The sequence below is a fragment of the Chiloscyllium punctatum genome, chromosome 8 (genome assembly GCF_047496795.1).
Source record: "Chiloscyllium punctatum isolate Juve2018m chromosome 8, sChiPun1.3, whole genome shotgun sequence".
Lineage (NCBI taxonomy): Eukaryota > Metazoa > Chordata > Chondrichthyes > Orectolobiformes > Hemiscylliidae > Chiloscyllium > Chiloscyllium punctatum.
Genome location: NC_092746.1, coordinates 39,632,361 through 39,659,432, shown reverse-complemented (window position 1 = coordinate 39,659,432; position 27,072 = coordinate 39,632,361). Strand labels below are relative to the sequence as shown.

Here is a 27,072-nt window from a genome sequence, read left to right as displayed (position 1 = left end):
TCATTCCATCCTCAGCCTTTCAGCCATGGCTCTCCTGGCAGGAGATCTTGGGATATTCGACCAACACATATACAAATGTTCTGACTAAATTGCCAGCTCCTTCGTCTATAAGCCTGAAGTTGTTCTATTGCACTGAAACTGACATTTCTAGTAATCCCTCACATGGCCTGTCAGCCAGCCTCTAATATTATCAAGTGGATAAGGTCATGGTAAGGTCTCTGCCGGAGCTGCCTTACCTAATGATTATGGTGTCCGATTAATCTGGGTGAATATTTGGGATTTTTCTTTTATTGTTGTAGTGTTCTAATTTTGTGCTTTTACTCTTCAGAATAATGCCAGTTCATAGATAGGCTTCAAAGTCTTCCAAGGTGTTTTCCTGCCCTTCGGAGAATTTCCACCATGTAACTCAAGTTTCTCCTGCCTTAGGAGTCTTGTCTTTGTCTGGCTCCTCCTCCTCTCAAAGTCTTCTGATGTCTTGTCTTCTCTTCAAAGTGTTCTCACTTTTTATTCAGCTGCACCTTTAAAAATCTCTGAGGCCTGGATGTGCCTTCAGATTCTTCCCTTTTTGGCAGTGCCCCTTGGGCTTTATTTAGATTTTAGGTCCTGACTGTGGTGATTTTTTCCTTAGGATAGGTTTTCTACCACTCATCTGTCGATGCACTCACCTCCCCTCCCTCCATGCATCCTGTTCTACTCCACAACCCTCAATCTTATGTCCTCTCCATGTCAATGCGTACTATCAACCTCCATGTCCATTCACACTGCATCCTCCATTACACGTCGATCATCATCAACTGGTGATCGCATAGGAACTAAGTGGAAAAACGTAAGAATAACTTCTAATATCTGTTTGAACTCCACTCAAATGGTCCTGCAGAAACTGTGTTCTCTGCCTGTGAAAGTCATCACTTGTCCCCTTCTTCATGCTAGAAAAAAATTTGAAAATAAGGGGCAGGATGGCTGCATCCAAAAGCCACTCACGCATTTTAAAAAAAAATCGATGAAATACAGCCCAAGTGTTGATTCACTTAGTAAGTTAATACATGAACCCCCCCCCCCTTTAACTGCTTAGTAAGTAAAACATTTTGACATGAAAAATTCTTTAAAACATGAATACAAGTTAAAGACACTTTCGTAAGCAGCACAATTTCCAGCATCGTGCAATTCTTCCTGGGGGACTGACTAGTTATATGAGGGAATTGATTTGGCAATAATGAATTCTAAAAGACCCCATAAAAACACGAGCATTAATCGTTTGGGGCAGAGCTCTCTTCCAAAACTCTCATTAGTTGAACTAATTCAGGCAATTCCACATGGATTGTGCTGATGTAACTTGTAAGAAAGACACATTCAACTTCGCTGCTTTTACAATTCTGAGTAAAATAAATACTTGTCATCATTTTGAAAAATATGCTTTAACTTCATTCAAAAGAATACTGAACAGACTTAAAATTAAGTTATTAGAATCATTATGATGATACTGCTGAAAATCAATTTCACTCCGAGTCTTTAACAGTTTATATAAGATTTGCTACATCAATGAAAGTGCCTGTTTTTCTTGATCATCAAGTTTACACAGTTTCATTTGAAAAATAAATCCCTGCCATATTAAATCCAACCACATGCAATTCCTGAGCTAAGTAGTGCAATTAGTTTCATATTCTAATGGGATTGTGGAACTGTTTTTCAAACAAAGTATGATCTAAATTCAGATTTAAACATAATGGAGATCAGCATGATTATTTTTGAGCTCTCCTGAACTATTTCTATATTTAAAAAGCATATGGTCCTGGCCACAAGGGTAAACTAGTTTGAAATCCTTTCAATGTTTATGATATCTAGCTAAAATGTATCTACTTAAAAGATATATTAATTATGATTGCATCGGAGACAAGAACTTAATTTTTTTTCATTTTACATGAATAATCTAAATTTCAACATTGTAATTTCAGGTGTGAAACATATAGAAGATCTTAAAAACCATATAATTTAAAACATCATTTTCAGGGCAAAATTTTTCTTGCAAATGGTTAACAGAATATAGCGTGTTCTGTGATCTGCAACATTTAATATAGAACTGTGTCGTACTACAAAATCAAGATGGGGATTAACAATGGCAGCAGATATTAATAAGCAAGACTGACGTGAAATATGGAAGGATGGAGTAATTTTTAAAATTCTTATGAAGTATGCTTCATAGGAAAGACTGGTATTTAATCCAAATTCCTAGGTTCCAGGGATTGATACAAGCGAGTTGCAAGCTAGAGCAGATAATTCTGAAATAGCAGAGCTTGGAACTGTCATTGTATATAGATCAGATGGAGTATAAATACAAGATTTTCTTCACTAAAAGATATGAAACAACATGCTGGATTTTATATGACACTCCAATAGATTCATCACCAATTTTACTAATAGCGATGCTTTTTCATATTTCTCTATCTTTTCTAACCGAAAACTGCCATGTTAGCACTTACATTCATTCTAATTACTAGTGGAAATTTCTAAATAATTTTGTAACAAAATTCCAAAACTACAATATTCATGGGTTACAAAAATCAAGTCATCATGGCTAACAAAACAGCAATGTAGAACGTATGGGCCTGCTGTTATATTTGTAGCTGAAAATGTTTTGCTGGAAAAGCGCAGCAGGTCAGGCAGCATCCAAGGAGCAGGAGAATCGACGTTTCGAGCATGAGCCCTTCTGCCCGAAACGGCGATTCTCCTGCTCCTTGGATGCTGCCTGACCTGCTGCGCTTTTCCAGCAATACATTTTCAGCTCTGATCTCCAGCGTCTGCAGTCCTCACTTTCTCCCTGTTATATTTGTAGGTCAATTTTCTGAGGAGTTCTGAATTATAAGGTCCATGACCTCAGTCACTTTGATGGAGGCTTTCAAACTGTAAGTATAAAGGTAAATAGGAGGATAGGGTGCCAAGTAGGTAGGGGGCTGGGTGCCAACTGGACAGCCTCAGTTACGTGAAGAGATGTATTGGGTAGGTCAAGGAGGATGGGAGAAATTGGGTCTGGCAGGGGCCAGGGAAGTTGAGTGTTGGATTGACAGGAGGGATGGGGTCTGGCAAAAGGGTGAGGGAGCATGACAAATTCAAAGCAGGGAAATAGAAGGCAAGGAGAAAGAAGTCGACTCTGGAGTGGGTGAAGGAGGATCAGTCCAAAGATGTGCAGGTCAGGTGAATTGGCCATGCTAAATTGTCCGTAGTGTTAGGTAAGGGGTAAATGTAGGGGTATGGGTGGGTTGCGCTTCGGCGGGGCGGTGTGGACTTGTTGGGCCGAAGGGCCTGTTTCCACACTGTAAGTAATCTAAAAAAAAAAGGTCTGTAATGGGTGAAGGAGGATCGGGTTTGTAGTGCGAGGAGGAGGATTGGGTCTGCATTGGTAGGAGGAGGAGGATTGGTTCTGTAGTGGGAGAAGGGAAAGGTTCAGGTCCACACTGGGTATCATATGGTATCAGGGTTGGGTCAGGTGATGTAAGTCATCTAGGAAGTATAGATGGAGTGTGTTTGAAATAAGTATGGGATCAGTTGAAAAGTTATTCAGAAGTTAGATAGTTATTGTGAAGTTAGACTATGTATTTGATAGTTACTAAAGAAAAGTTAGACTATTTTGTTAACTTCATTGGAACATGCTGAATTCTGTGATTTAAATGGAAACAAGGGCAATACTTTGTAGACATGTAATCATAGACATATTCAATTCCCTGTGATTAACTTAGTTCTTTGAGGCCATATCTTTGTCTGGAACCCATATCTCAACAGGCAGAGAAAACTGGTATGCCTGAGGATGGTATGTATAGGTCAAGAATAGCCACACTATGGAACATTTTTATGTGCCACATTAATCCTGCCTTGATCCTGAGCTAGTTTTGTTTAGTTACAGCTCATTGATGATACAGGGTAGGCTCCAGTCAGGGTTCCACTATATGAAGGAAGTCCTCAGCTCCAGCTGATGGAAATGATGTAAGGATTGCAGTGCAATGTCTGATATGGTACAGGTCTTCCCCATGTTTTGAATGTTCGCTTTATGCAATTTCGCTTTTATGAAAGGCCTACATCAGAACATGTTTTCATGAATCTGAAGAGCATTTTTGCTTTTACGAAGAACAGCGATACTTTTTTCCATATAAATCATGCACCTTTGCTTTACGCCATTTTCGGCTTATGAAAGGTTTCTTGGGAATGCTGTACTTATGGATAGTGGGGGCTCCTTGTATTTTGAGAAGGAGTAGGACTAACTTGATTTTAGATGGTAACGAGCAGGATTGATGACGATAGCATGTTGGACATAATGTACATAGATTTAGCAAAGCTTTGCAATACAGAAATCCATGTGAGAGACTCATCAAAAAAATTAAACTTATGGGATCGAAGAGCAAGTGAAAAATTATATCCAAAACCGAGTCAGTTGGAGGAAGTAAAGGGTAATTGTCATTTTTTTAATCATTGGAAAGCTGTGTCTAGTAGGCCTCAGTAGGCCTCAATACAAGTTCCCTTGCTGTTTGTAGTATATCTATGTCCTCCTATTTATAGGGGTTTGATTAAGGCATTTGTAAATTATTTAAAAATTGGCCATGTTGTTTGATAGTGAGGAAAGAAGCCATAAAAAAGCAGGAAGGTAGAAGGGTAAGCAGGAAAGTGGCAAATAAAATTCAGTCTGGGTGAGTGTGAGCCAACAGATATGGATTGGGTACTCAAAGCAAGGTGATCAACAGAAGGAAAGTGCAAGATTCTGAGAAGGTTAGTCAAGTTAATTGTTCCTACAAAAGTGATGGCTACCAACAACCACATCAGTCACGATCTTGTCAAATGATGGAGCAGGCTTATGGCACCAAATACCTTACTCCAGGCCCTAATTCATATATTTGTAAGTGTAGAAGAACAACAAGCCTTTGGATTTCTGTTCACAGATCTCTTAAGGTAGCAGGACATGTGAAACTATGTCCAAGAATGCATACACGATACATTTTGTAATTGATCAAGGCATAGAGTAGAAGGGTAGGGAGATCATCCTTGAATTTTAGACTTCAGCTAAAGTACTGGACCATATTACAAGGACATTGTGATTGCATTGGAAAGGGTACAGAGAAGATTTACAATGAAATTTCCAAGAATGGATAATTTTAAGTTTGAATAAGTTGGATTGTTTTCTGAGAAAAAGATGAGAAGGAAGCTGAGAGACCAGACAAGGAGGACCTATTTGCCCAAATGCATTGGTTGTTAACCAGGTGGTATTATTTAAAGGAATTGGTAGAAGGATTATAGGGAAGCTGCAAAGTATGATTTTTTTAAAGAATGATGGGGGACCAGAACACACAGCCTGTACAGGTGATAAAGATACTCATTCACTGCATTTTAAAAATTACATATGTGTACTTGAGATGTCATAACCTATAGGACTACAGAAACAAACGGGAAAGTGGCATTAGGCTCTTTTTCAGCTGGCATGAATCCAACAGTTTGAAGGATCTCCTGTTGTTGTCAACATATCTATGGATTGAATCTTACTGGGGTCTGGGTGAAGTGGTTTATGGTGAGAAATCTCAAGACATGAAAACATTATTTGTAACATCACTCTTCTGACAAGTTCAAAGGGCTGATACTTCACTCAGGATTTTGAGGGAAAAGTATCAAGTGTGAGCTACACCTATGAGGAGGAACATGCCGTTTATCTAAGTGGTCTCTACAACATTCATCCATGTGGACTGCACCAATTAGCTCAACATCGCTAATATGCTAAGGATCTTGAATTTCTGTTGTATAAATTGGGTGACCTTCACAAAATGTTGTGTAACTAGTATACAAGATATGTGTATGTAAATTTATCTTGAGCATGTTGTAAAAATTGAATGAAAATGGAGCATTGCAGAGTGTTTAAAAAAAAGATCAGCAGTTTTAATTACTTTGAAAATCCTGTAAGTGAAACGTTGCTTCCCTCTGTCAGCATTATAAGTTACAGGAAAAGATTACTAGTAAATGGGAAACAGATAACTTCAAATACCTCGACTCACAGCAACCACTCTCATTAGCAAATCATCTCACCAAACAAATCAGTTTTTGTGCACGTGTGGCCATTGCCAGTGAACCCTGCTGGGCAGCGGCCACATCTGTAGCTAACATTTGGTAGCCTGTGGTCAAAACACTACACTCTGGCAAAACAAGGCTTGCTGGCACAACCATTACTGAAGCTAAGAATATGAACTAAAGAGAAGAACCAGAACATTGCAATTAGCAATTGCAAAATAACCTTGGGGACAAATATTTAAAGTGTACTAAATGATGTGTGCATGTAGCTGGTATGAATACAATACATAGATGAAACTGGAGTCTGTGACCAGTTAAGTAACCTACCACCTGAAGGCAAACTGAAGTAAGTTTTTTTTAAGCTTAAAACTACACAATTTATGCATCTGTGATTCTGAATCTCTATGATGGTGTCCTTTCACTGACACACTTCCTTGACACACAAAGGGCTAATTACCCAACAATTTCAGAATACTGGATGAGTTTAATTATTACATATTGGTTGAAGTCAGAGAGTGTCAAAACGTTAACAACTGAAAGAATATAAATCTGGGTTTGTTTTTTCTTCAGTTATTGATATTGTGTAAAGACTTTTCAAGCAATGCTTCAGTTTGGATGGTATTACTTTTAAAATCAGAAACATCAGTGAATAGTAACCTCAAATTACCAGTTGGGCCGAAATTAATCATAGCTGGTAGTACAAAGTAGCTGGTACTTTGCGACTTAGATGCTCATTGCATTCAATATCTCATTTTTGGCTCCATATGAAGATAAATTTATAACTGATGCCTGAAGTGCTATCACTGGCTCAATGATGGCCTATTCCATCAGTTATAAGATCATTTTTTTAAAAAAAGGAATGAAAATATATTAGCTTGACAACATGCACTTGCTCCTTGGCAGGCTATATACAATCTAAATGTGCCAAATTTAGGGCGATGGACAATGGCAAAAAGAAACTTATGAAAGACTGATGCAAGGCTTTTACAGGTTGTCAAAATAGACAGAGAAATAAAAACTGCAGGCAATGCAATAAAACATTTTGGAAACATGGTCCTATCCTTTTTCTGGTGATAAAGGAAATTCACACCAAAGGTGATGACCATGAAAATCCTAGAAAATCGGATGCCTATAATTTAGGAATATAACAATAACATAACCCATGCAGCCCTTCAAGTCTGCACTGCTATTCAAATGGATTGTGTCTGATCTTTTTCAACAGCTGCAACTCGCCATAATATTCCTTCGTATTCATATAACTATCAATCTCGGACTTCAATACACTTCAGTCATCAAGTGCAATTGAACATTTACAGCTCTGTAGGGTAGAGAAGTCTAAAGGTTTATACCCCTTTGTGTGTTCATCATCTCAGATTGAAATGATTGAGCCCTTATACAGAGCCTGTGGTGCTATTTTGAAGATTCCCCAGACAGGGGGAGCATCTATCTTGTCAAATTTCTTCAGAATGTTATGCATTTCAATGAGATCATCTCATGTTCTTCTCAGAGCTAGAGAATATAGATTAGTCTATTCAAAATGAGGGTAATTTCCTCATCCCGGGAATCAGTCTGGTAAATGTGATTGCATTCCCTCGAAGGTAAGTACAATGTTTCCTGACATAAGGGACCAATCGATACAGAATGCTTCAGGTTTGAACTCATTAAGGGCTGATACAAACACAGTAAGACTCTCTGACTTTGTAATCTAACACCATGGAGATAAAACCTGCACACCACTTGATTTTTAAAACTGCCGGCTATACCTGAATGTTAACTGCTGTAATTTGGCGAGATGATAGCAGAGTGATATATCTACTAATCCTGTAATCCAAAGACCCAGCTAATGTTGTGTTTGAAATCTTCCACAGCAGGTGGAGGAATGGGAATTCACTAAAGATCTGGAATTAAAAGTTTAATTAAGACCATGAAACGGTGGTCAATTGTTGTATAAATGGTTTACGATGTCTTTTACGGAAGGAAAACTGCTGTCATTACTTGGTCTGGCCTACCTATTGATTCCAGTCCCAGGGGTAATGTGGTTGACTCTGAGCTGGCTTAGTACACGACTCAGTTGTATCAACCACTAGAACATTCCAAAAAAACCTTAAGTCTCAAAACAAATGAAATGAGACCAAATGGACCACCTGATATCGACAAAGGTATTGTCAGCATTACAAAGTCCTCCTTCAGGCTGGTGCTAAAATTGGGAGAACGGTCTCACAGACGAATCAAGCGACTGTCTGACACAGCCATAGTTACAGAATTATACCTTACAGATAATGTCCCAAATCACTTCTCCTGGACGTGTCCTGTCCCACTGACATGTCAGACCCTGGTAATCCTTAACATTGGCTTTACAGGGCATCAAGGCATCAAGTCCGACAAGGATAAGGAAACTTCCTGCTGGTCATCAAGAACCAAAATCCCATTCCAGCTAATGAATCGATTCATGTTAAGCAACACTTGGAAGAAGCACTGTATGTAATAGGACACATAACATATTCTAGGCTGTCTTTATTGCAACTGGGCACCACTCTTGACTAACCTGGTTGAGACCAAAATAACATCGCTACTTGCCTTGGACCACGGCAGGTGATGGGCCTGACAACATTCCACAGTGGTGCTAAAGACTTGGCTCCAGAATTTACCAAACCCCTAACCAAGCTGCTTCAGTGCAGCTACAAAACTGATATTTACCTGACAATGTGGAAAATTGTCCAGCTATATTCTGTACATAAAAAGCAGGACGGATTCAACCTGGCCAATTACCATCCCATCAGGCTATTTTCAGTAAAGTGATGGAGGCTATTATCAACAGCATTATCAGGAAGCACTTACATGACAATAACACACTCACTATAACTTCGATCGGGTTCTATCAGGGCCATTCAGCTGCTGACCTCATTAAAGCCTTGATGCAAACATGGACAAAACAGCTGACCTCCAGAGGTCAGGTGAGTGTGACTGCCCTTAAAAAAAAGGCCACATTTAACTGAGTGTGATACCAAAAATCCCAAACAACAATGGAGTCACCTGGAATCGGGGGGAAAACTCTACTGGCACAAAGGAAGATGATTGGAGGTCAGTCATCTCAGCTCCAGGATATCTCTACAGGTGTTTGTCAGGGTAGTACCCTAGGCCCAACCAGCTTCAACTGATCTTGATCAGTCTTTGCTTTGTGTTCCAAGTGAGTGATTAGGCAGAGGCCATGTTAGTGATTTTGAGGATTGAGGTGGGTGATAGCATATTGAGGGAAGATTTTGTAGGCAACTGAGATAGTGACAGAGCATGAGCCTTGGTGTGAGGTGGGTAAAGTAGCAGAGATAATGTGTATGAAGTATTAGGGTGAAGATAGTGACATTAATGTTGACAGAGCGGAGAAGATCATTAACCTTCTTCCTGCATTGTTGTGCCTTTCTCCAAAGATCTCTGACTGCACTGACCCAGGGAACAACCTTGGACCAGGTTGGCATGGCATGGTCATAGCCAATCAAAAAAAATGCTCTTTCAATTTCAGAGTGTCATGAGTTTTTCTCTTGGTGATCTCTAGTGAGTTTTCTTATGCAATTTCTAGGCACTCATCTCACCTGTACCATGCTTCCATCTCTCAGTCTTGCATTATCTTGAGAAATGCTTGCTGATACTGGGACCTTCTTGATTTCCCACCGCTAGCACCATACCTGAGAACTAATGGTGCATTAGGAGAAACTCCAAGACAAAACTGCTCATAGAGGGAAAAGAGAGCCAAGATAGATAGTGGGGTGCTCAACATTAGTCTACTTACCTCTTACAAGAGATTCCTTCTCTTAGCTGGAGAGGACCATGATGGTCATGTGGTGATGCAGAGATCTCCATGTATCAGCAACCAAATAAGATTCCCACTGCCAAGTGTTGTGCTGCTCTCCCCATTATTATCACTCTGAGTAAATTTTTAACATACTCAAACTTCCACCTGTATTACATAACCCCTGCTCTGACAGCATGAATAGCATGAACACAATCTCTGTCCTGATGAGACCAGCCCATATGGACATCAACTCTTCCTCTACCTCTGTGGAAGATGATGTAGCAGGTAGCAAAGCACCTCATTGTGTTGACCATTGTCAAAACGCATAAAATGACCTTGGCAGGTTTGTCAGAGATACTCAGTAAATTATATCAAAAGGTGGGAGGATTCCAGCAATGCCATTTGTACCATGTTGGCTCTGGCTTAGGCATCTGGTAATCTCTAGGAAGATGGGTGGTCTCCATTGTAAAACGGGGAATGCTTTTCTCAGTGCTTAGAATTAAAATGGATGCCTATGAGCTGCTTTAAAGTTTACAGGAACAGAGAGAGCCTGCACAGAAACATTTTGTATCAAAAAGCCATCATTAAGACAATAGGTTGGATTTAGCCAATCAATTTATACCAGGCCTTTAGCTATCAAAGACCTATTAAATTTAAATCTGATGGTTTTGACAACCTAGGATCAGTCCTTGATGACCTATCGCTATTTGTACAAAAGAGGCATCTGGAAAATCGGTTGACAGCCAATTGCCATCAGCCAAGAGATAACAGCTCTCAGCTCTTAGAGAAAGCACCATCTACTTACCATGATACTGTGGCACACCATCTAAATTCCTGACAGAAGAATCTACAGAGAAAACATTCCTGACAGAAAGATCAGTGGAGAAGACACTGCAAGTTCCAGAAGACACGTAACCTAGTTGTAATCTCAAGAGACTAAATTCTATTGTTTTGTTTTAGGAGTCGTTTTATTTATTAGAACAGCATACCATTAGAATCATGCAGTATTCAGGAATAGTTGGTAGTTAGAGGGGCATTGTTAATTTGTTCATTGTTAGAGTTGGGTAAATAAATTGTTACTCGTTGATTGTAAAGTGAGCATCAGGGATTTATTTTACTTAACCACTAGAAGTCACTTAAAAAAAAGATTACATGCCTTCTCACATTCCTTTTAACAGATTATAGGCAAGGTGCTGCCCTTTGGGTGATTCAATTTTAGTTCTCAGAGGTGAGGTAAACCTCCGCTTTATAACACTATTTACAACAATGAAGTTTCATCCAAGTGCCCTCAGTAAATTTCCTTCTTTCTCTGCCTCCCACTACATCGAAGTACAGTCTTAATTTCTGTACCCAGGAGTGAATTACAGTGGAAGTTTGCACTCCAGTTGGCCTGGTTTGTTTGAAAGATCAGGGCAGTCATCCCTAATGCCTTTGGATTTAGAGGGTCCAGGCCTGGTAAGAGTCTCTTGCTCAAACACAACTCACCCTCGACGTGAATTGCTGAAGGCTTTGGATGATAATCAGGAAGGAAAGGAAGGGCCAAACACTTTTGAATGCCCTGAGGTGATGATTCTGGAGGTCCTCTGTGGGTACCTGCCAGCACCATCACATCTCTCCAAAAGGAAAGTGTATGGTCAAAATTCCATGTCTCCTACTCTGTTTGCCATCAATGCTGTTCACCTATAGTTACAGCAATAAGGTGCATACTCTTGCTCATCCCTGACAGGCAGAATGCTGGTGGCTAGTTTTCTAGTTTTGTCAAAAACAGCAGCTAATGAACTTGAAAGACCCTATACAGACAACAAGCAAAACAATGTCATTTACAAAATACTATGCAAGAACTGTAACAAACACTACATTGAACAAACAGGCAGAAAACTTGCCACAAAATGACATGACCCTCTCTCACTAGGTATTCTTACATACAGATAAGGAAGGACACCACTTTGAATGGGACAACACGTCCATCCTAGGACAAGCCAAACAGAGACGCGCACAAGGATTACTTGAAGCATGTTATTCCAACCAGAACTCTATCAATAAACACATTGAATTGGACCCCATTTACCACCTCTTGAGAAAAAGAACAGGAAATGACACCATCAACCCAAAGAAGCCCAAAATATATAAATAGAAAGCAAGAGTCATCAGCAGTACTTTGTTCGGAGGCTCACTGAAGATGTTACGTGATAAAACGTCTGAAAATGAACCTTCCAGCTCAGCAAGCAAACCTACATCCTGGACTGTAACTTATGTCCAGGATAGCTTGGTCTCTTGTGATGGTCAGCCAGACAGAGAGTTGCCTTAGTCTCCACTAAGATTTCCTAATTTTCTGCACACAAAGCAGGAAGTGAGCTTTCCTTTTATCTGGAACATTTCCGAAAAATGTTCAAGAGGAAGAGAAGTCCTTCTTTGTTTTCAACATCTGACGTGGTGAGCAGCTGGTCTTTAAATGTGGTACAAGAGGTGTGTACTTTGGAAAGTCACCACATTAGCCAGACCCTCCATTCTCCAGCTAAGCAATTCCACAGGAGGATGCCTGAGAACCTGGCCTGCATCCTTAATGAGGTGAATTATGGAAGTTTGAAGACAAAACGTTGCTCAGAGTTGCTGCTGACCAGACACCATGAACCTCACTCATCAAGACACTAACTGAAAATCCGAAAATTGCACCTATTGTTTCTTTTGCAACACCAACAGTAAGTAAAATTTGAAGGTATGAAACTACACATTTGCAAATGGTCTGGAGTTACATGCAGGCAAGATCACATAAGGACATTAGTGAGTTCAGTGATTTTTGTAACAATTTATGATGGTTTCCGGCTCATATACTGATACTAGTATTCTATGACGGATCATCTTAAAAAAAAAGCAATGATTATATATTTTTTAATCCCAGGACGTTGCCAGAGTTGCAGGGGTGACCTTGTAGAAATTATAACATTATGAGGGCTGTTGTTAGGGTAAATAGACAAGGTCTTTTGCTTAGGGTGAGGGAGTCCAGAACTAGAGGGTAAAGGTTTATGGTGAGAGAGGAAAGATTTAGAAGGGACCTAAGGGGCAACTTTTTCACAGTGAATGGAATGAGCTGCTTGAGGAAGTGGTGGAGACTGGTACAATTACAACATTCAAAAGACATCCAGATGGGTATATGAATGGGAAAGGTTCAGAAGGATATGGCCAAATACTAGCAAACAGGACTAGATTAATTTAGGCCATCTGGTCAGCATGGCTGAGTTGGACTGAAGGATCTATTTCTGTGCTGGCAATTGCCTTCATGGGATTTGAACCCATACCCCCAAAGCATTAGCCTATGTTAATGGATTACAGGTTTACTGGCATTATTACAACAAGTCCACCATTTCTCTCTAAGACCTATTATCAAACTACATATTATCTTAGATTGTAATAGATAAGCCTCAACCTTCCGGCAAGTTCAGTGAGTTTTCCTTTATTAATTCATGGATTGTCGCTGGTGGGACTAACATTTATTGATCATCCCCAATTGCCCTGGAGGTGGTGCTAGTGAGTTGGCTTCTTGAACCACTGCATTTGGGTACCCTCACATCACTGTTAGGGATAAGTCTAATGCAGCAACATGAAGGAATGGAGAGATATTTCCAAGGCAGAATAGTTAGTAAGTAGCCATCATAAAGTATTGGAACTTCATACCATCCCATGAGCCTCTCTGGGTGAGATTTTTTTTTAGATTACTTACAGTGTGGAAACAGGCTCTTCGGCCCACCCAGACCCATTCCCCTAACACTACAGGCAATTTAGCATGGCCAATTCACCTAACCTGCACATTTTTGGATTGTGGGAGGAAACCACAGCACCAGGAAGAAACCCACGCAGACACGGGGAGAATCTACAAACTCCACACAGTCAGACGCCTGAGGCAGGAATTGAACCCTGGTCTCTGGTGCTGTGAGGCAGCAGTGCTAACCACTGTGCCACTGTGCCACCCAACTGACATAGCTTCTGGACTTGATGTGTAAAAGGACCTTTTCTATACCATATGAATCTATAGCGGAACAAGGCAAAACTGACAGCAACTTTCTTATTGCTGAGCATATGCAGTCATTAGAAGATCCTGCCTTAATGATAGTTGAGCACAGTTTGACTCATTTATTTTTAATGAAAAATCTAGGCCATAAATGTTATCCATTTGGAAAGGCCTAAAACTTCTCATATTCATTCTTATTTGGTTAATTCTTAAGGACTTCTCTAAGTACTTTGCTTAATCTCAATCCTATAGTTGTTATAAAAATCCATTTTCAGTCCATGTCCAATGATACCAGAGAGTGCAGCATTCTCTGAGAATTAACATTTACAGCACACTCTATTCCCATTGTTGCTAGGTGGCAATATTCAAATGTGCTCATTGATAGGGATGGGGTCTGCTGTAAGCTTTGCAGTAAGTCTCTCAGGATCGTTCTACCTTCGCTGAAGAATAGTTGAAATTATTATAAACAGGGATTGATTAACAATATGTACGTGAAGGAGTACTGAGGGAATCCATAAGATCATACGACATAGTAGCAGAAAATTAGGCAATTCGGCCCACCAAGTCTGCTCCACCATTCAATCATGGCCGATAAGTTTCTCAAACTCATTCTCCTGCTTTTTCCCCATAACCCTTGATCCCCTTGACAATCAAGAAGCTATCTATCTTTGTCTTAAATATACTCAATAACCTGGTCTCTACAGTCTTCTGTGGCAAAGAAGGCCATAGATTCACCATTCTCTGGCTGAAGATGTTTCTCCTTATCACTGTTCTAAAGATCTTACCTTTAGTCTAAGGCTGTGCCCTTGGGTCCTAGTCTCTCCTGCCAATGGAAACATCTTCCCAATGTCCACTCTGTCCAGGCCATTCAGTATTGGAGTGCAAAGGGATGTGGGAGTCCTAGTTCAGGATTCTCTCAAGGTAAACTTGCAGGTAGAGTCAGTAGGAAGGCAAATACAACGTTGGTATTGATTTTGAGAGGACTAGAATATAAAAGCAGGGATGTGCTTCACAGGTTTCATAAAGCTCTGGTTAGATCACACTTGGGGTACTGTGAGCAATTTTGGGCCCCATACCTCAGGAAGGATGTACTGGTCCTGAAATGGGTCCAGAGGAGGTTCACAGAGAATGATCCCAGGAATGAAAGGCTTATTATAGGAGGAACATTTGAGGACTCTAGGTCTATACTTGATGGTGTTTAGAAGGATGAGGGGTGAGATTTAATCCAAATGAGCAACATAGGTTCTGTGTAAGGAACTGTATTTAATGCTGTTAGCAGTTGGCTATCTCTGCGCTGCTGGATTTCAAGGCAGGTTTTAGGAATTATTAAAAAGCTGGGTGTGGCAGTCAGGGCTTTGGAAATATCCTTGAAGTTATGATGACTCACAAGAAGCCAGATGCCACTAATGTGTCTGTACAACTGACAGTGGATGTTAAAAAAAATTTTGCTTCATGTAACTAAGCACGATTAGAGAGCACAGACATTGGAGCCTAAGTAGGCCATTCCACCCATTGGGTTAGCTCCACCAATGAGATCATGGCTGATCTGATAATTATCAACTCAACTTTCCTGCCTCAATGAAAGCCTAGGAACAGGTGAAGTGGGTGAAAAGCTGGAATTGTGCATCTGAATAAGTAATGGAATGTGCCTTTTGGAGTCCAGGGAAGTGTGAATTTGAGACACGGAAAATGACAATAGAACCAATTATTCAGGTAGTTCAGAGGGATTTCAAGGCTGCATTGGCAAAACTGAAGAATTGTAATCTTTTGTGAAGTTAAATGAAATTGGATGACACCTTGTGCCATTAAAATATAGAGGGAATTGTTGAAAAATTGCTTGTGGTGTGGGATCTGACTTGATTGCACTTGCTGTTTGATGTGTGCTGTGGGGTCTCCAATCATATTACCATATCCTTGATTAGATCCTAAATATGTGTGTTAGAAATAAGTTTTAAATATGTTGCAGATTGTATCATTGTTCTAACATGAATGGTGCAGTCTTATTTTTTTATTCAAAGCTGTAGAATCTGTTGGATTTATTCTCTTGGTAAGTTCTCCGAATCTCACTTTGTCAACTTTAAAAACACATGTTACTGGCTCCTAACAGATTGTAAAAATAATTTGGTGATCTCATCCAAGACTATAATACAAAGTTTCTGGGCTGGTCTGGAATCATAGCAATGGTAAATAATTTTCATGTTCACTTTGGGTAACATACAATAATATTATTTGGATTATTACTTGCCAGGGCCAGAGCTAGTGATGAAAAAGCTCCGTTGATCCTCATTTCTTTGTTTTACTGGGTCTCTGATCTCATTTACATCAGCTATGTAATATTCACCATGTTCCTCTTGTATTTTCTTATCATCATCTTCATCATCCTCAGACGTATAGGTTTCAGCAAATATCTCAGCTGCTGCATTAGTTGTTGGAGGCCAATCAGCAGTACGACTTTCATCTAAATCCAAAGATCAGTCAATTATTAAATAAATCATTTTTCACCAATGCATGAAGATTAAATGATGAAAATCATGTGGGATACAATAGCTTTTGTTAAAGAAGCTTTGCAAACACTGCTTGGTTTGTAAGTTATGAGTGATTTTTACTTTTATGCTTGTCACTCACAAAGCAGAAAAAAACTTCAAAACTGTAGCTGAAATGCGATTAAATACCCAAAGACTGGGTTTATCCTTAATCAGACTGTGTTATAAAGAATGAAAAACATGACATGCAGAATAAGATACATACATTTCACTTCACACTCTTTCCCATTTCCTTCCATTTCAGGTGGACATAAACCACATCTGTAGGAACCAAATGTATTAAAGCAAGAGATTGTTGGAGTGCATGGATTATTTTCACATTCATTAATATCCTCGTGACAGTCAGCACCTGAGGAAAGAAGTCAAGAAACATTGCAATGGTCGACTGACTCCTGAAATATAGCATATGGAATACTTAAAAATCAGCAATGGTGTATACCACAAGATCCTTTCTTATTTTTCAGCATCTTTTCTCTCCAGAAGGCATCCTGATTGAACTTAGTTCATGGATGCTGTGGGCACCTTTCAGGATCTCGCTCCACTATGAGTGTAACACTGATATTTCATTGTGTATTATACCAGGAGAGGCATGGCTGTTGAACTGGATCCTATACTCAAAGTCCAGGCACACTTTGAACAGAAGCATGGCAAAACAGTCAGGTGTAGTGACATTAGCCAATCTACACGTTCCTTTCTTAATTGTCATGTTGCAACTAATTTCTTAACAAGTGCAGAAGTTAGCTATCCACAATCAAGGAATTAGTTTCAATTTAAGATGCCATAAGGACATCAAGCTACAGGAAAGGAAATATTATAATAAGGAATTTTGTTTGATAATGCTCCAAAGACCTATCTTGGGATGTTTTACTAGAGTGAAGGCTGTTTAATTACAGCTTTTTAACATTTAAAACGGTCCATTCATTTCACAGCCACTTAATTTTAATTTTTTTTTCAGTTCCCTGACAGTATGTCACTGACCTGACTTACTTTAAAGTTAGCCACTTGAAAAATGTCATATATTCAATTGATGCTCATAGGTCTTTTAAAGGATATCAGTGGATGAAGTAAATGGATCACACAAACATTATTTAATAAAAGCAAATTACTGCGGATGCTGGAATCTGAAACCAAAAGAGAAAATGCTGGAAAATCTCAGCAGGTCTGGCAGCATCTGTAAGGAGAGAAAAGAGCTGATGTTTCAAGTCTAACTGACCCTTTGTCAAAGCACAACAAAGGGTCAGTTAGACTCGAAATGTCAGCTCTTTTCTCTCCTTACACAAACATTATTAATTTGTTAAAAATCACACAACACCAGGTTTAATTGGAAATACACTAGCTTTCGGAGCGACGCTCCTTCATCAGGTGATTGTGGAGGGCTCGATCGTAACACAGAATTTATAGCAAAAATTTGCAGTGTGATGTAACTGAAATTATACATTGAAAAATTGATTCTCTGTTAAGCCTTTCATCTGTTAGAATACAGTGATTTTTTTAAGATTACATTACAGTGTGGAAACAGGCCCTTCGGCCCAACAAGTCCACACCGACCCGCAACCCACCCATACCTCTACATTTACCCCTTACCTAACACTACGGGCAATTTAGCATGGCCACTTCACCTGACTGCACATCTTTGGACTGTGGGAGGAAACCGGAGCACCCGGAGGAAACCCACGCAGACACAGGGAGAACGTGCAAACTCCACACAGTCAGTCGCCTGAGGCGGGAATTGAACCCAGATCTCTGGTGCTGTGAGGCAGCAGTGCTAACCATTGTGCCATCGTGCCGCCCCCTGTGTTCTCTGTCTAAGACCTGATGTTTAGATTGATTCTAATCTAAAAAGTGAGATAACAGAGTTTTACATAAATTCATGCAGTTTTTGAGTTTATGTAAAATGAATTTATGAATTTATGTAAAACTCTGTTATCTCACTTTTTAGATTAGAATCAATCTAAACATCAGGTCATAGACAGAGAACACAGGGGCGAACACCTTCAACATATTGTTGAGCTATCACCATTGTCAACAGCTAACCCAAGAATGCAACTTTTAAAACAAAAGGGTTTTGTGATTTACACATGAAAGAAGTGAAACTATCACTGTATTCTAACAAATGAAAGGCTTAACAGATAATCAATTTTTCAATGTATAATTTCAGTTACATTACACTGCAAATTTTTGCTATAAATTCTGTGTTACGATCGAGCCCTCCACAATCACCTGATGAAGGAGCGTCGCTCCAAAAGTTAGTGCGCTTCCAATTAAACCCGTTGGACTATAACCTGGTGTTGTGTGATTTTTAACTTTGTACACCCCAGTCCAACACCGGCATCTCCAAATCATTATTAATTTGCAAATGCTTGGTCGATAGCTTGATTAACTAATGGAACCAACTAAATAATGTCTAAAATTAGTAGCTGGTGCAGTGGCAAGGTGAATCAATCTCACTGTTTCCTCAACTCTAAATAGCTACTTACCCAAAATTTTATTGAACATGGAAATTTCTATTGTTACACAGTTGATTTAAATTTGTTAAATCAATGCAGTATATTAAGTGAAAATAGGAAAGACAAATGTTGAATAAATACTCAGTGTTGTAATAGCTTATATGAAGTATTTACCTTGAAAGCCTTCTTGACATTTGCATGAATAACTATTTATTTCATCTACACAGTTGCCAATGCCACATGGATTGGATTTGCAATCATCAATATTCACTTCGCAGTAACTTCCTTCAAAACCAAGAGAGCACACACAGAGATACTCTCCACTTCCTGGAGGAAAGTTTATGTTTGTAACACAGGTACCTCCATTCAAGCAGTTACATGGCTTTACAGTGACCTAGTCAAAAAATAGATATAGCATTATATATTACATGTTGATAGAAGATAGAAGGTAGAAATATCTATGTCGCTGTGCATGTCAGAAATAAAGACAACATAATTCTTGTTAAGTAGGTTAGAGGGTAGGTATAGAAGAACTAGGGTATGTAGATGACATTTTGTCCTCTTTTTATTGTCATAAAATGTCTATATTCATATTTTAATGGAAACTGTACACAATTGTAATTATTTTCTCCTGTATCATGTCACTGGAGCATTCTTTGTTCAATCCTTAACCAGAAAATCAGGAATTTACAGTTTAGAAAGTTGACTGCAAATGCATGGAAGTGGAAGCATTTAATATCTTTTCATCAATTTCCTATCACATTTCAAAAGCAGTGATGAAGTGAAAGACTAACAAGAGAGAAGGAAGTGTTCTAATGTTTTTCCTCAAAATAAATCTTGCTTGTGATAGCTTTGAGGTGATTTAACACACTGACTAGCAGTCGTTAACAAAAGCTGAGTTTTTTACACTTATTTTAACCTGAACCTTCTGCTTATTTGAAGAACGTTTAAATTCCAAGACTATTTTACTAGAGAAACTACCAGCTGTGCAAATATAGAGAGAGAAAATTCATTTGTCATGCAAGATCAAATTTCTTTGCTTTCTTTACCAAGTAACTGTTATCAAAAAAAAGCTAGCTGGACACAGGAATACTGAAAATGTCATCTGTCTTCAGTACAGACTTACAACTTCTGAATATTTAGACATTGGGAATAGTGGAAAGTACTTTTCCTAAAATAGTTAAGAATTCAAATCACATTGATGTAGGAATAAATCTGGTGAAAAAGAAGTTTGGATTTCATCACAAATTAGGACCAGGTTTGGACTTGGAACGTGTTCCACAAGCATTAAGCCCATTTCCTTCCTTTGTTTCAATAGCAACTTGTTGGTAGGTCATTATGGTTTGTGTTTGTGTAGAAATTAAGCCTATCCTGCCATTTCCTACATGACCTCTGCAACAACCTTACAGCTTTAATAAATTACTCTTATTGAAGTAATTTCTTTTTATCCTTATTGTACCCCAAAATGGCACCGGATAATGCCATAAAACATTTTTCAATGTATTTTCATGATATGCGTGACAATAAATCAACCACCTGCAGGATTATAACATTTACAGAACATGTTTTATATTAAAGAATGAGAAAATCTTTGTAAGGCAATTGTTATTGATGATAATCTGATAATTTCTGTAAAATGAAAATGCCATTATTAAATATGATTTACATTATCAACACCTAGTAAAGTAGGTTTAAATCTTTTGTTTTGCTAATATTTTATTGTCAGCAATTCAATATTCTTGGAATCAAACTTTTAAAATGCTGAGTGCATACTACCTTCAAATATTTTATACATCACAGTAGAAATAAGTGGTTTGTGGATTGAAATTAGGCTGCCTGAGAAATACATGAACATTAATAGAGAAACTAACTGTAGAAGAACAAATGAGTTAATACCTTTGTTAAGAAAGCAAAGAAATTTCATATGCGCAAATGAAGGTGCTGCAAATGACCCATAAGAAAATGAATTTTATTTGGCAATAAAGTGGCAAGGCAATAAGGTTTTAAGGCAACAATGCACCCACTGGACACACACAGCATATGTTAATTCATATAAAAATATCTCTTGTAAATTAAAATAAGCAGAATTTGTGAACCCATTAGTTTTCTCTTTGTTAATTTTTTCTAAGTGCAAATGAAAACTTTTTTTTTGTTTCCATTCTTTGATGTCCTTGAACCACCTAACAATTGTAATCATGTGGTTAAAATGAATAATTCTCAAGTGTGGGAATTGGTAGTGACAGAACACCGACATAAATTACTATTTTTACCATCATTAATCCTTACACTAGTCCTCCTGCTTTAACAATTTGGGCACCTTGTTCTGCTTAACGACTGCACTGGATTAACACTTCAGACATTAAAGAATGTCTAAAATTAGTAACTAATGTAGTGGCAAGATGAACCAATCTCACTGTTTCCTCAAATCTGAATAGCTACTTACCCAAACTTTTATTGAACATGGAAATTTCTATTGTTTCACAGTTGATTGAAATTTGTTAAAACACTGGATTACTTGCCTCTAAAACGTACATTATATGTATATATATTTGTGTAAGTATTGAACGAATCCAAGTCCCATATTTAAAATATAGATTGTGTCGTAATTATTTTACTCAAGGAACATAGTTTGTGGATTTCTGTCAAAATATTCATCAAACTACTGATTCCTGCTGAAAATTTTCCAGTGGAGTGAGAGATTTTTCTTCAGCAAATGAGTTGTAATACTTTAAAATCAGCACATAACATATTGTATAATACAATGGCAATGTTTACTTTTGCTTCCAAAAGTAGACTTTATTGACGTTTTCTCATGTTGGACCCTGGGGCTGGTAGAGAGCCAGAATTTGGAAAATATCTCAGTCCTCAACAGTAATATTCCTTATTGTGACTGAAATTCACTCGTCTTCAGAAAAGTTCACGATTGCAAGTGTTCATTTCTGCCTCATGGAAACAGTATTACAGAAACAGTTACACTTGTTCTATGTAATGTCCATTACCTCTACTGACACTTTGGTCTCAGCATTACAGTCATCTGTCACAGAAAAAGAGAACATCTGGGATTCCTGTGAAGAAACCTTCCATATAAGAAGTCCTGCAGGAGAAAGATTAGCACCCTTTGGTCCAGCATCAATGTTAAAAACAACAGCAGATCCTTCTGGGTCAGAAGCCAAGAACTGGTACACAAAATTTTCACCAGTAAAAGTTTGAAGTCTTTCTTGTGAATGTTGAAATATTGGAGGTTGGTTATCTGAAAAATAATGATCATGTTACTTCTTACAAAAACAAACAACAGAACAATCAATAATTGATACAGGATATATTTGAATTTTCAAGTGATAGATTAGACAGACCAGTTTCCAGATCATTGCACTGTGAGGCTGATCGATTTGCAGGACCTGGTCACAGTATCTCCATACAAACTACATGTCTCCAACAGCTATCTACAGCAGCTGGCGGACTCTCGGCTAACACCACATTCAACAAGGTTTGATGTGAAAGCCAGCAGAAAGAGATAAAATTGGGAAGAGTGGACTAAGGTAATCTCAGTACAGTTGAATTAGTTATTTGAATAATATTTATTGATATGCACTTTTTCTCAGAGCAGACGCAGGGCCATTAATTCTTACAACAAAATCTGGTCCAAAACCTTTTTGAGTTTTCGTCACATGTACATGATCAAGGTGTGATTTTCTGCTACTGTATGCAGCTTTAAGCATTCCTAGCTTACGTTTATTCATTTTACCAAAATTCACAGGATCTGTTAGTGCTTACTCCTGCTGCTGGGTTCCACCTCATGAGGAGTAAAATTCATGTATAGTGTAATTGTTATAACAAAAATACATATGAACATATGAATCAAGAGTAGCCATTTAGACTTGGTAATCTCTGGCATCATTAACTATTGCAGAATTTTATAAACAGCTGTAAATTATGCAATATGAATGAACTTACTTTCATTAACAAACCAGTCAAATTTTGATTTTTCTGGTCTGCATAAAAGGCAAGGACTAGTTGGATTTTGATCTCCAGCACCATAACAAAGCCCATCAATGTTGCACGTTTTCTCCTGGAACCAAAATTGTATAATTGAAAACAAGCTTTAGCAGAATTTCAAAGGCATATGTCAAAAAACATGGCTGCAGTAATCTGAATAACCCATAGCTAAAAATGTACCATGACATTGGGTATATGTACCACCATGTACAACAGACACTCACTTGCTTGAGACACCCCCGACTTGCACCCTTAGTAGTAGCTGTGTCATCTACTTTCGTCTTTTGTAATACCTGCTTCTCTTATTGCATGAAGAAACTAATCTACAATAGAGCAGAAAGAGTCAAGCCAGGTGGTATGCTGCCAGTCATTTGGTTCCTCATCTCTTATGAGCAGAGATTCCTGACTCTGACTGCCTGGAGTAGACCCGGGACTGGTATCAGTGCCTGCACTTCATACCCCTGAACAAAGCCTGTCCCACTTGTGTGGACCGAGGCCTGCTAATGACTGTGAAAGCTTCTTGGCTTTGTGTCTGCCCTAAATGACTCAGCTAGAGGATGTGATATGAGCCTGGTAACTCTGGTTGCAGGGAAATGCTCAATTAAACAAAGCAAAGGCAAGGCAGGGATGTTGTGAGCATTCAAGTAGGCTCAGAGTGAGTGAACTCTAAGACAGTCAGTGAAGAGCCTAGAGATGTAATCTGGATCAATCTAGAGTTAGGTAACTGTCCCTGAACATGCAATATCCTTGCTGCAGCATTATAAAGATAATTTCTAATGCAGCAGTGTAAGGTGGGTTGGAGATGTGTCATGAGGGTTCAGAGAGGCTGGCACATGTTGGTTACCAACATCTTTGGATGTGTGTCACATGTGACTGGTACCCATGAAGCATCCCCAAAGTGTCTGGTGTCCAACTTAGAGGTATTTTGGAGCCAGTTGAACCTGCCCAGAACTCACTCTGGTTGCCATGTTGAATTTTTCTAACATTTAATTGGCATGATTGGTTTGGAAAGATTGCAACCTGTGGGGAAGTGAACAGATATCAAGGCACTTAACAAGCAATAATGAGAGTCAATTGTGGATACTGCTGCCTAGCAAGAATCTTGTCACTCTGCTTATGAAAAGCATAGGAGAAAGTGAGGACTGCCGATGCTGGAGATCAGAGCTGAAAATGTGTTGCTGGAAAAGCGCAGAATGTCAGGCAGCATCCAAGGAGCAGGAGAATCGATGTTTCGGTCCTGAGCCTGAAGAAGGGCTCAGGCCTGAAACGTCGATTCTCCTGCTCCTTGGATGCTGCCTGACCTGCTGCGCTTTTCCAGCATTTCATTATGAAAAGCATATACAATGTAGTGGCAATGTTCAGACCTCTAGGTTTGGAGACACAGATTCAAGTCCCATCTGCTCGAGAAGTGTGCAAAAACATATTTGAACAAGTTAATTAGAAGATATCTACAAGATGCAGTTCTGATGATCTCAACATTGAGATGAGCCTTGTGGAACATCTTGTCCAATTTTGTTGTATGTCTCACCATTGCCCACATTACTCTGACACTGATAAATTATTGCTCTATACCCTGATTCAATTCAGATAGCCAGGTGATGAAGCATATAACTGGAACCTTGTTTTAATATTTTTTTCAACTTGCAGAGACATATTACCCATCACCTACTACATATAAATAGGTACAGAAGTAGGCTCTTCCGGCAGCTCTGACATTCCTCCAATTTCAACAGCTAGTTTCAGACACTTCCTACATATGGTTACAATGGATCCCAATTAGTGCCTTCTATGAGCAATTTGACAACCAATTAAAATGCAATTAACACTGAGGACTATAAAGCTTACCTTGTCTCCATAATTATACTGAGGGTATGATGGGCATTAACTGAGGGAGTGATGTTCAGAAATGGCCATGTTTTTCACTCCTAAAAACACTACTGAGAATACGTAAAAGCAAGTTTTTAAAAAAAATTGAAGTGCTGCCGTTAATTCTGCTGTAACAATTAAATTTTATTGCCTGCTTTATTGTTGGGAGGATATAACATCACAACTCTGCAATTGCCACAGTCTCCCTCTGGGTGGTGATCTAATTTGGTTATTTGAATTATTCAGAAGCATTACCGAGATTAACTTCTTTGTTGAAATTTAAGATATATCAATTTAATTTTCAGATTAGTCCATTCCAATTTGTATTCATGATTAAGTGGTGAACCAGATTATAAAAGAATATATCAGAACTCACTCTAACCACATGTGGTGTAACATGCATATTATTGTCCCTTGCCCTAATAATCTCCTGGGGAGACACTTTTTTAAAAAAACTGACAAAAATCTAAGAAAAGCTCTGCAAATGTAAACAAAGTGTCAAAAGACGACAAGAGCTTCATCACATCACCACCGAAACATAATTTACCCCATAGCTTGTAATGCCCCCTTCGCTTGGCAACCAGTCAACTTGTTATGGACTACAGTGAATTTATATCACCATATGTTCAGGATTTTTGTTCTAAATGGGGAATTGTGAAAATGTACATCCTTATATTTTACCTGATACTTTGTGATGACATCATTTCTGGAAGTTGGATGGTTTCAAAGAGAGAGGCAGATGGATATATGTTACTGCTGTGAGAAGTAATTTCCAAAGCACCATCAAATTATGATGGAACAGTGCACTAAGTACAGCATAACTCAATGCATTGTGATGCAGATCTATGTTGTGTTCATGTAAAGATATTTATTCTATTGAGATTATGACAGGTAGAGTAACCATATTTAAAGGCCATTAGTTTTGTTTTCAGTTCAGATCAGTAAATATTCCTGTTGAGTTCAGAAGTAAATTTCTCTCCTGATAAGACTTTTTCAGTTCAGCTCAATGGATGCCAGTTGTCCCAGCAGAAGTCTATTTTGTGAATAGCCCAGGCTAAGAGAGTTGGAATAGAATTGATAAAGTTTAGGCTCTCAGAGTTATGAAGAGTTCATGTCGGTAGACTCAACTGTCTCCAAGTCTACAGGAAAGAACACGGAAGAAGAAAGTTAAGAGTAAATTGAAGTGTTCAGTTTGGACTGCAATTTTCCTGGACTTGGAATTTTGTAACAGATTGTGTGGGGAAACAGGGTAGAACTCTGTTTTGATATCTGTGTTAGGATTATTTTAATTTTTGTAAAGCTTGGTTTGGTTTCTTCTTTTTTATAGTAAACTTACATTTTGCTCTTTAAAATATTTACAGCATCAAGTGAATGTTTTATGTTTTAATCATCATGTTTACCAAAAATAAAATATGATCTATCAAGCCAGGGTTCTGACTTGTCCAGTAGAACCATCACAGTTGAAAATGTGTTGGCTGGAAAAGCGCAGCAGGTTGGGCAGCATCCAAGGAGCAGGAGAATCGACGTTTCGGGCATGAGCCCTTCTTCAGGAATGAGGAAAGTGTGTCCAGCGGGCTAAGATAAAAGGTAGGGAGGAGGGACTTGGGGGTGGGGTGTTGGAAATGCGATAGGTGGAAGAAGGTTAAGGTGAGGGTGATAGGCCGGAGTGGGGGTGGGGGCGGAGAGGTCAGGAAGAAGATTGCAGGTTAGGAAGGTGGTGCTGAGTTCAAGGGTTGGGACTGAGACAAGGTGGGGGGAGGGGCAATAAGGAAACTGGAGAAATCTGAGTTCATCCCTTGTGGTTGGAAGGTTCCTAGGCGGAAGGTGAGGCGCTCTTCCTCCAGCCATCGTGTTGCTATGGTCTGATGATGGAGTCGTTCAAGGACCTGCATGTCCTCAGATTTCTCCAGTTTCCTCATTTCCCCTCCCCCCACCTTGTCTCAGTCCCAACCCTCGAACTCAACACCACCTTCCTAACCTGCAATCTTCTTCCTGACCTCTCTGCCCCCACCCCCACTCCGGCCTATCACACTCACCTTAACCTCCTTCCTCCTATCGCATTTCGAATGCCCCTCCCCCAAGTCCCTCCTCCCTACCTTTTATCTTAGCCTGCTTGGCACACTTTCCTCGCTCCTGAAGAAGGGCTCATGCCCGAAACATTGATTCTCCTGCTCCTTGGATGCTGCCTGACCTGCTGCACTTTTCCAGCAACACATTTTCAGCTCTGATCTCCAGCATCTGCAGTCCTCACTTTCTCCCAGTAGCACCATCAGCTGGGATCATAAAATGTATGTCAGTTAGTCCCACTATCTCTGTTACATATCTATCCACTTTGACTTGCCCATACACCTAAAAACTTTAAGTCACAGCCCAATTTTCTTTTTTGAACAG

The 27,072-nt window shown here is 39.0% G+C and overlaps 1 protein-coding gene across 5 annotated transcripts in view; it reads right to left on the bottom strand.

Annotated features, from left to right (window-relative positions):
• The window catches only part of vwde (von Willebrand factor D and EGF domains), a 204,740-nt gene that overhangs the window by 33,971 nt on the left and 143,697 nt on the right, over window positions 1-27,072 (bottom strand). For 4 of the 5 annotated variants that reach the window (XM_072575396.1, XM_072575397.1, XM_072575398.1 and 1 more), the window contains 5 exons: window positions 22,774-22,888; window positions 21,819-22,069; window positions 18,994-19,213; window positions 16,578-16,721; window positions 16,075-16,287 (listed from right to left, as the gene is read on the bottom strand). In XM_072575396.1, coding sequence (XP_072431497.1) covers window positions 16,075-16,287; window positions 16,578-16,721; window positions 18,994-19,213; window positions 21,819-22,069; window positions 22,774-22,888 — 943 coding nt within the window. The remainder of the gene's footprint in view (window positions 1-16,074; window positions 16,288-16,577; window positions 16,722-18,993; window positions 19,214-21,818; window positions 22,070-22,773; window positions 22,889-27,072) is intronic. The other variant, XM_072575400.1, reaches the window with a different exon arrangement.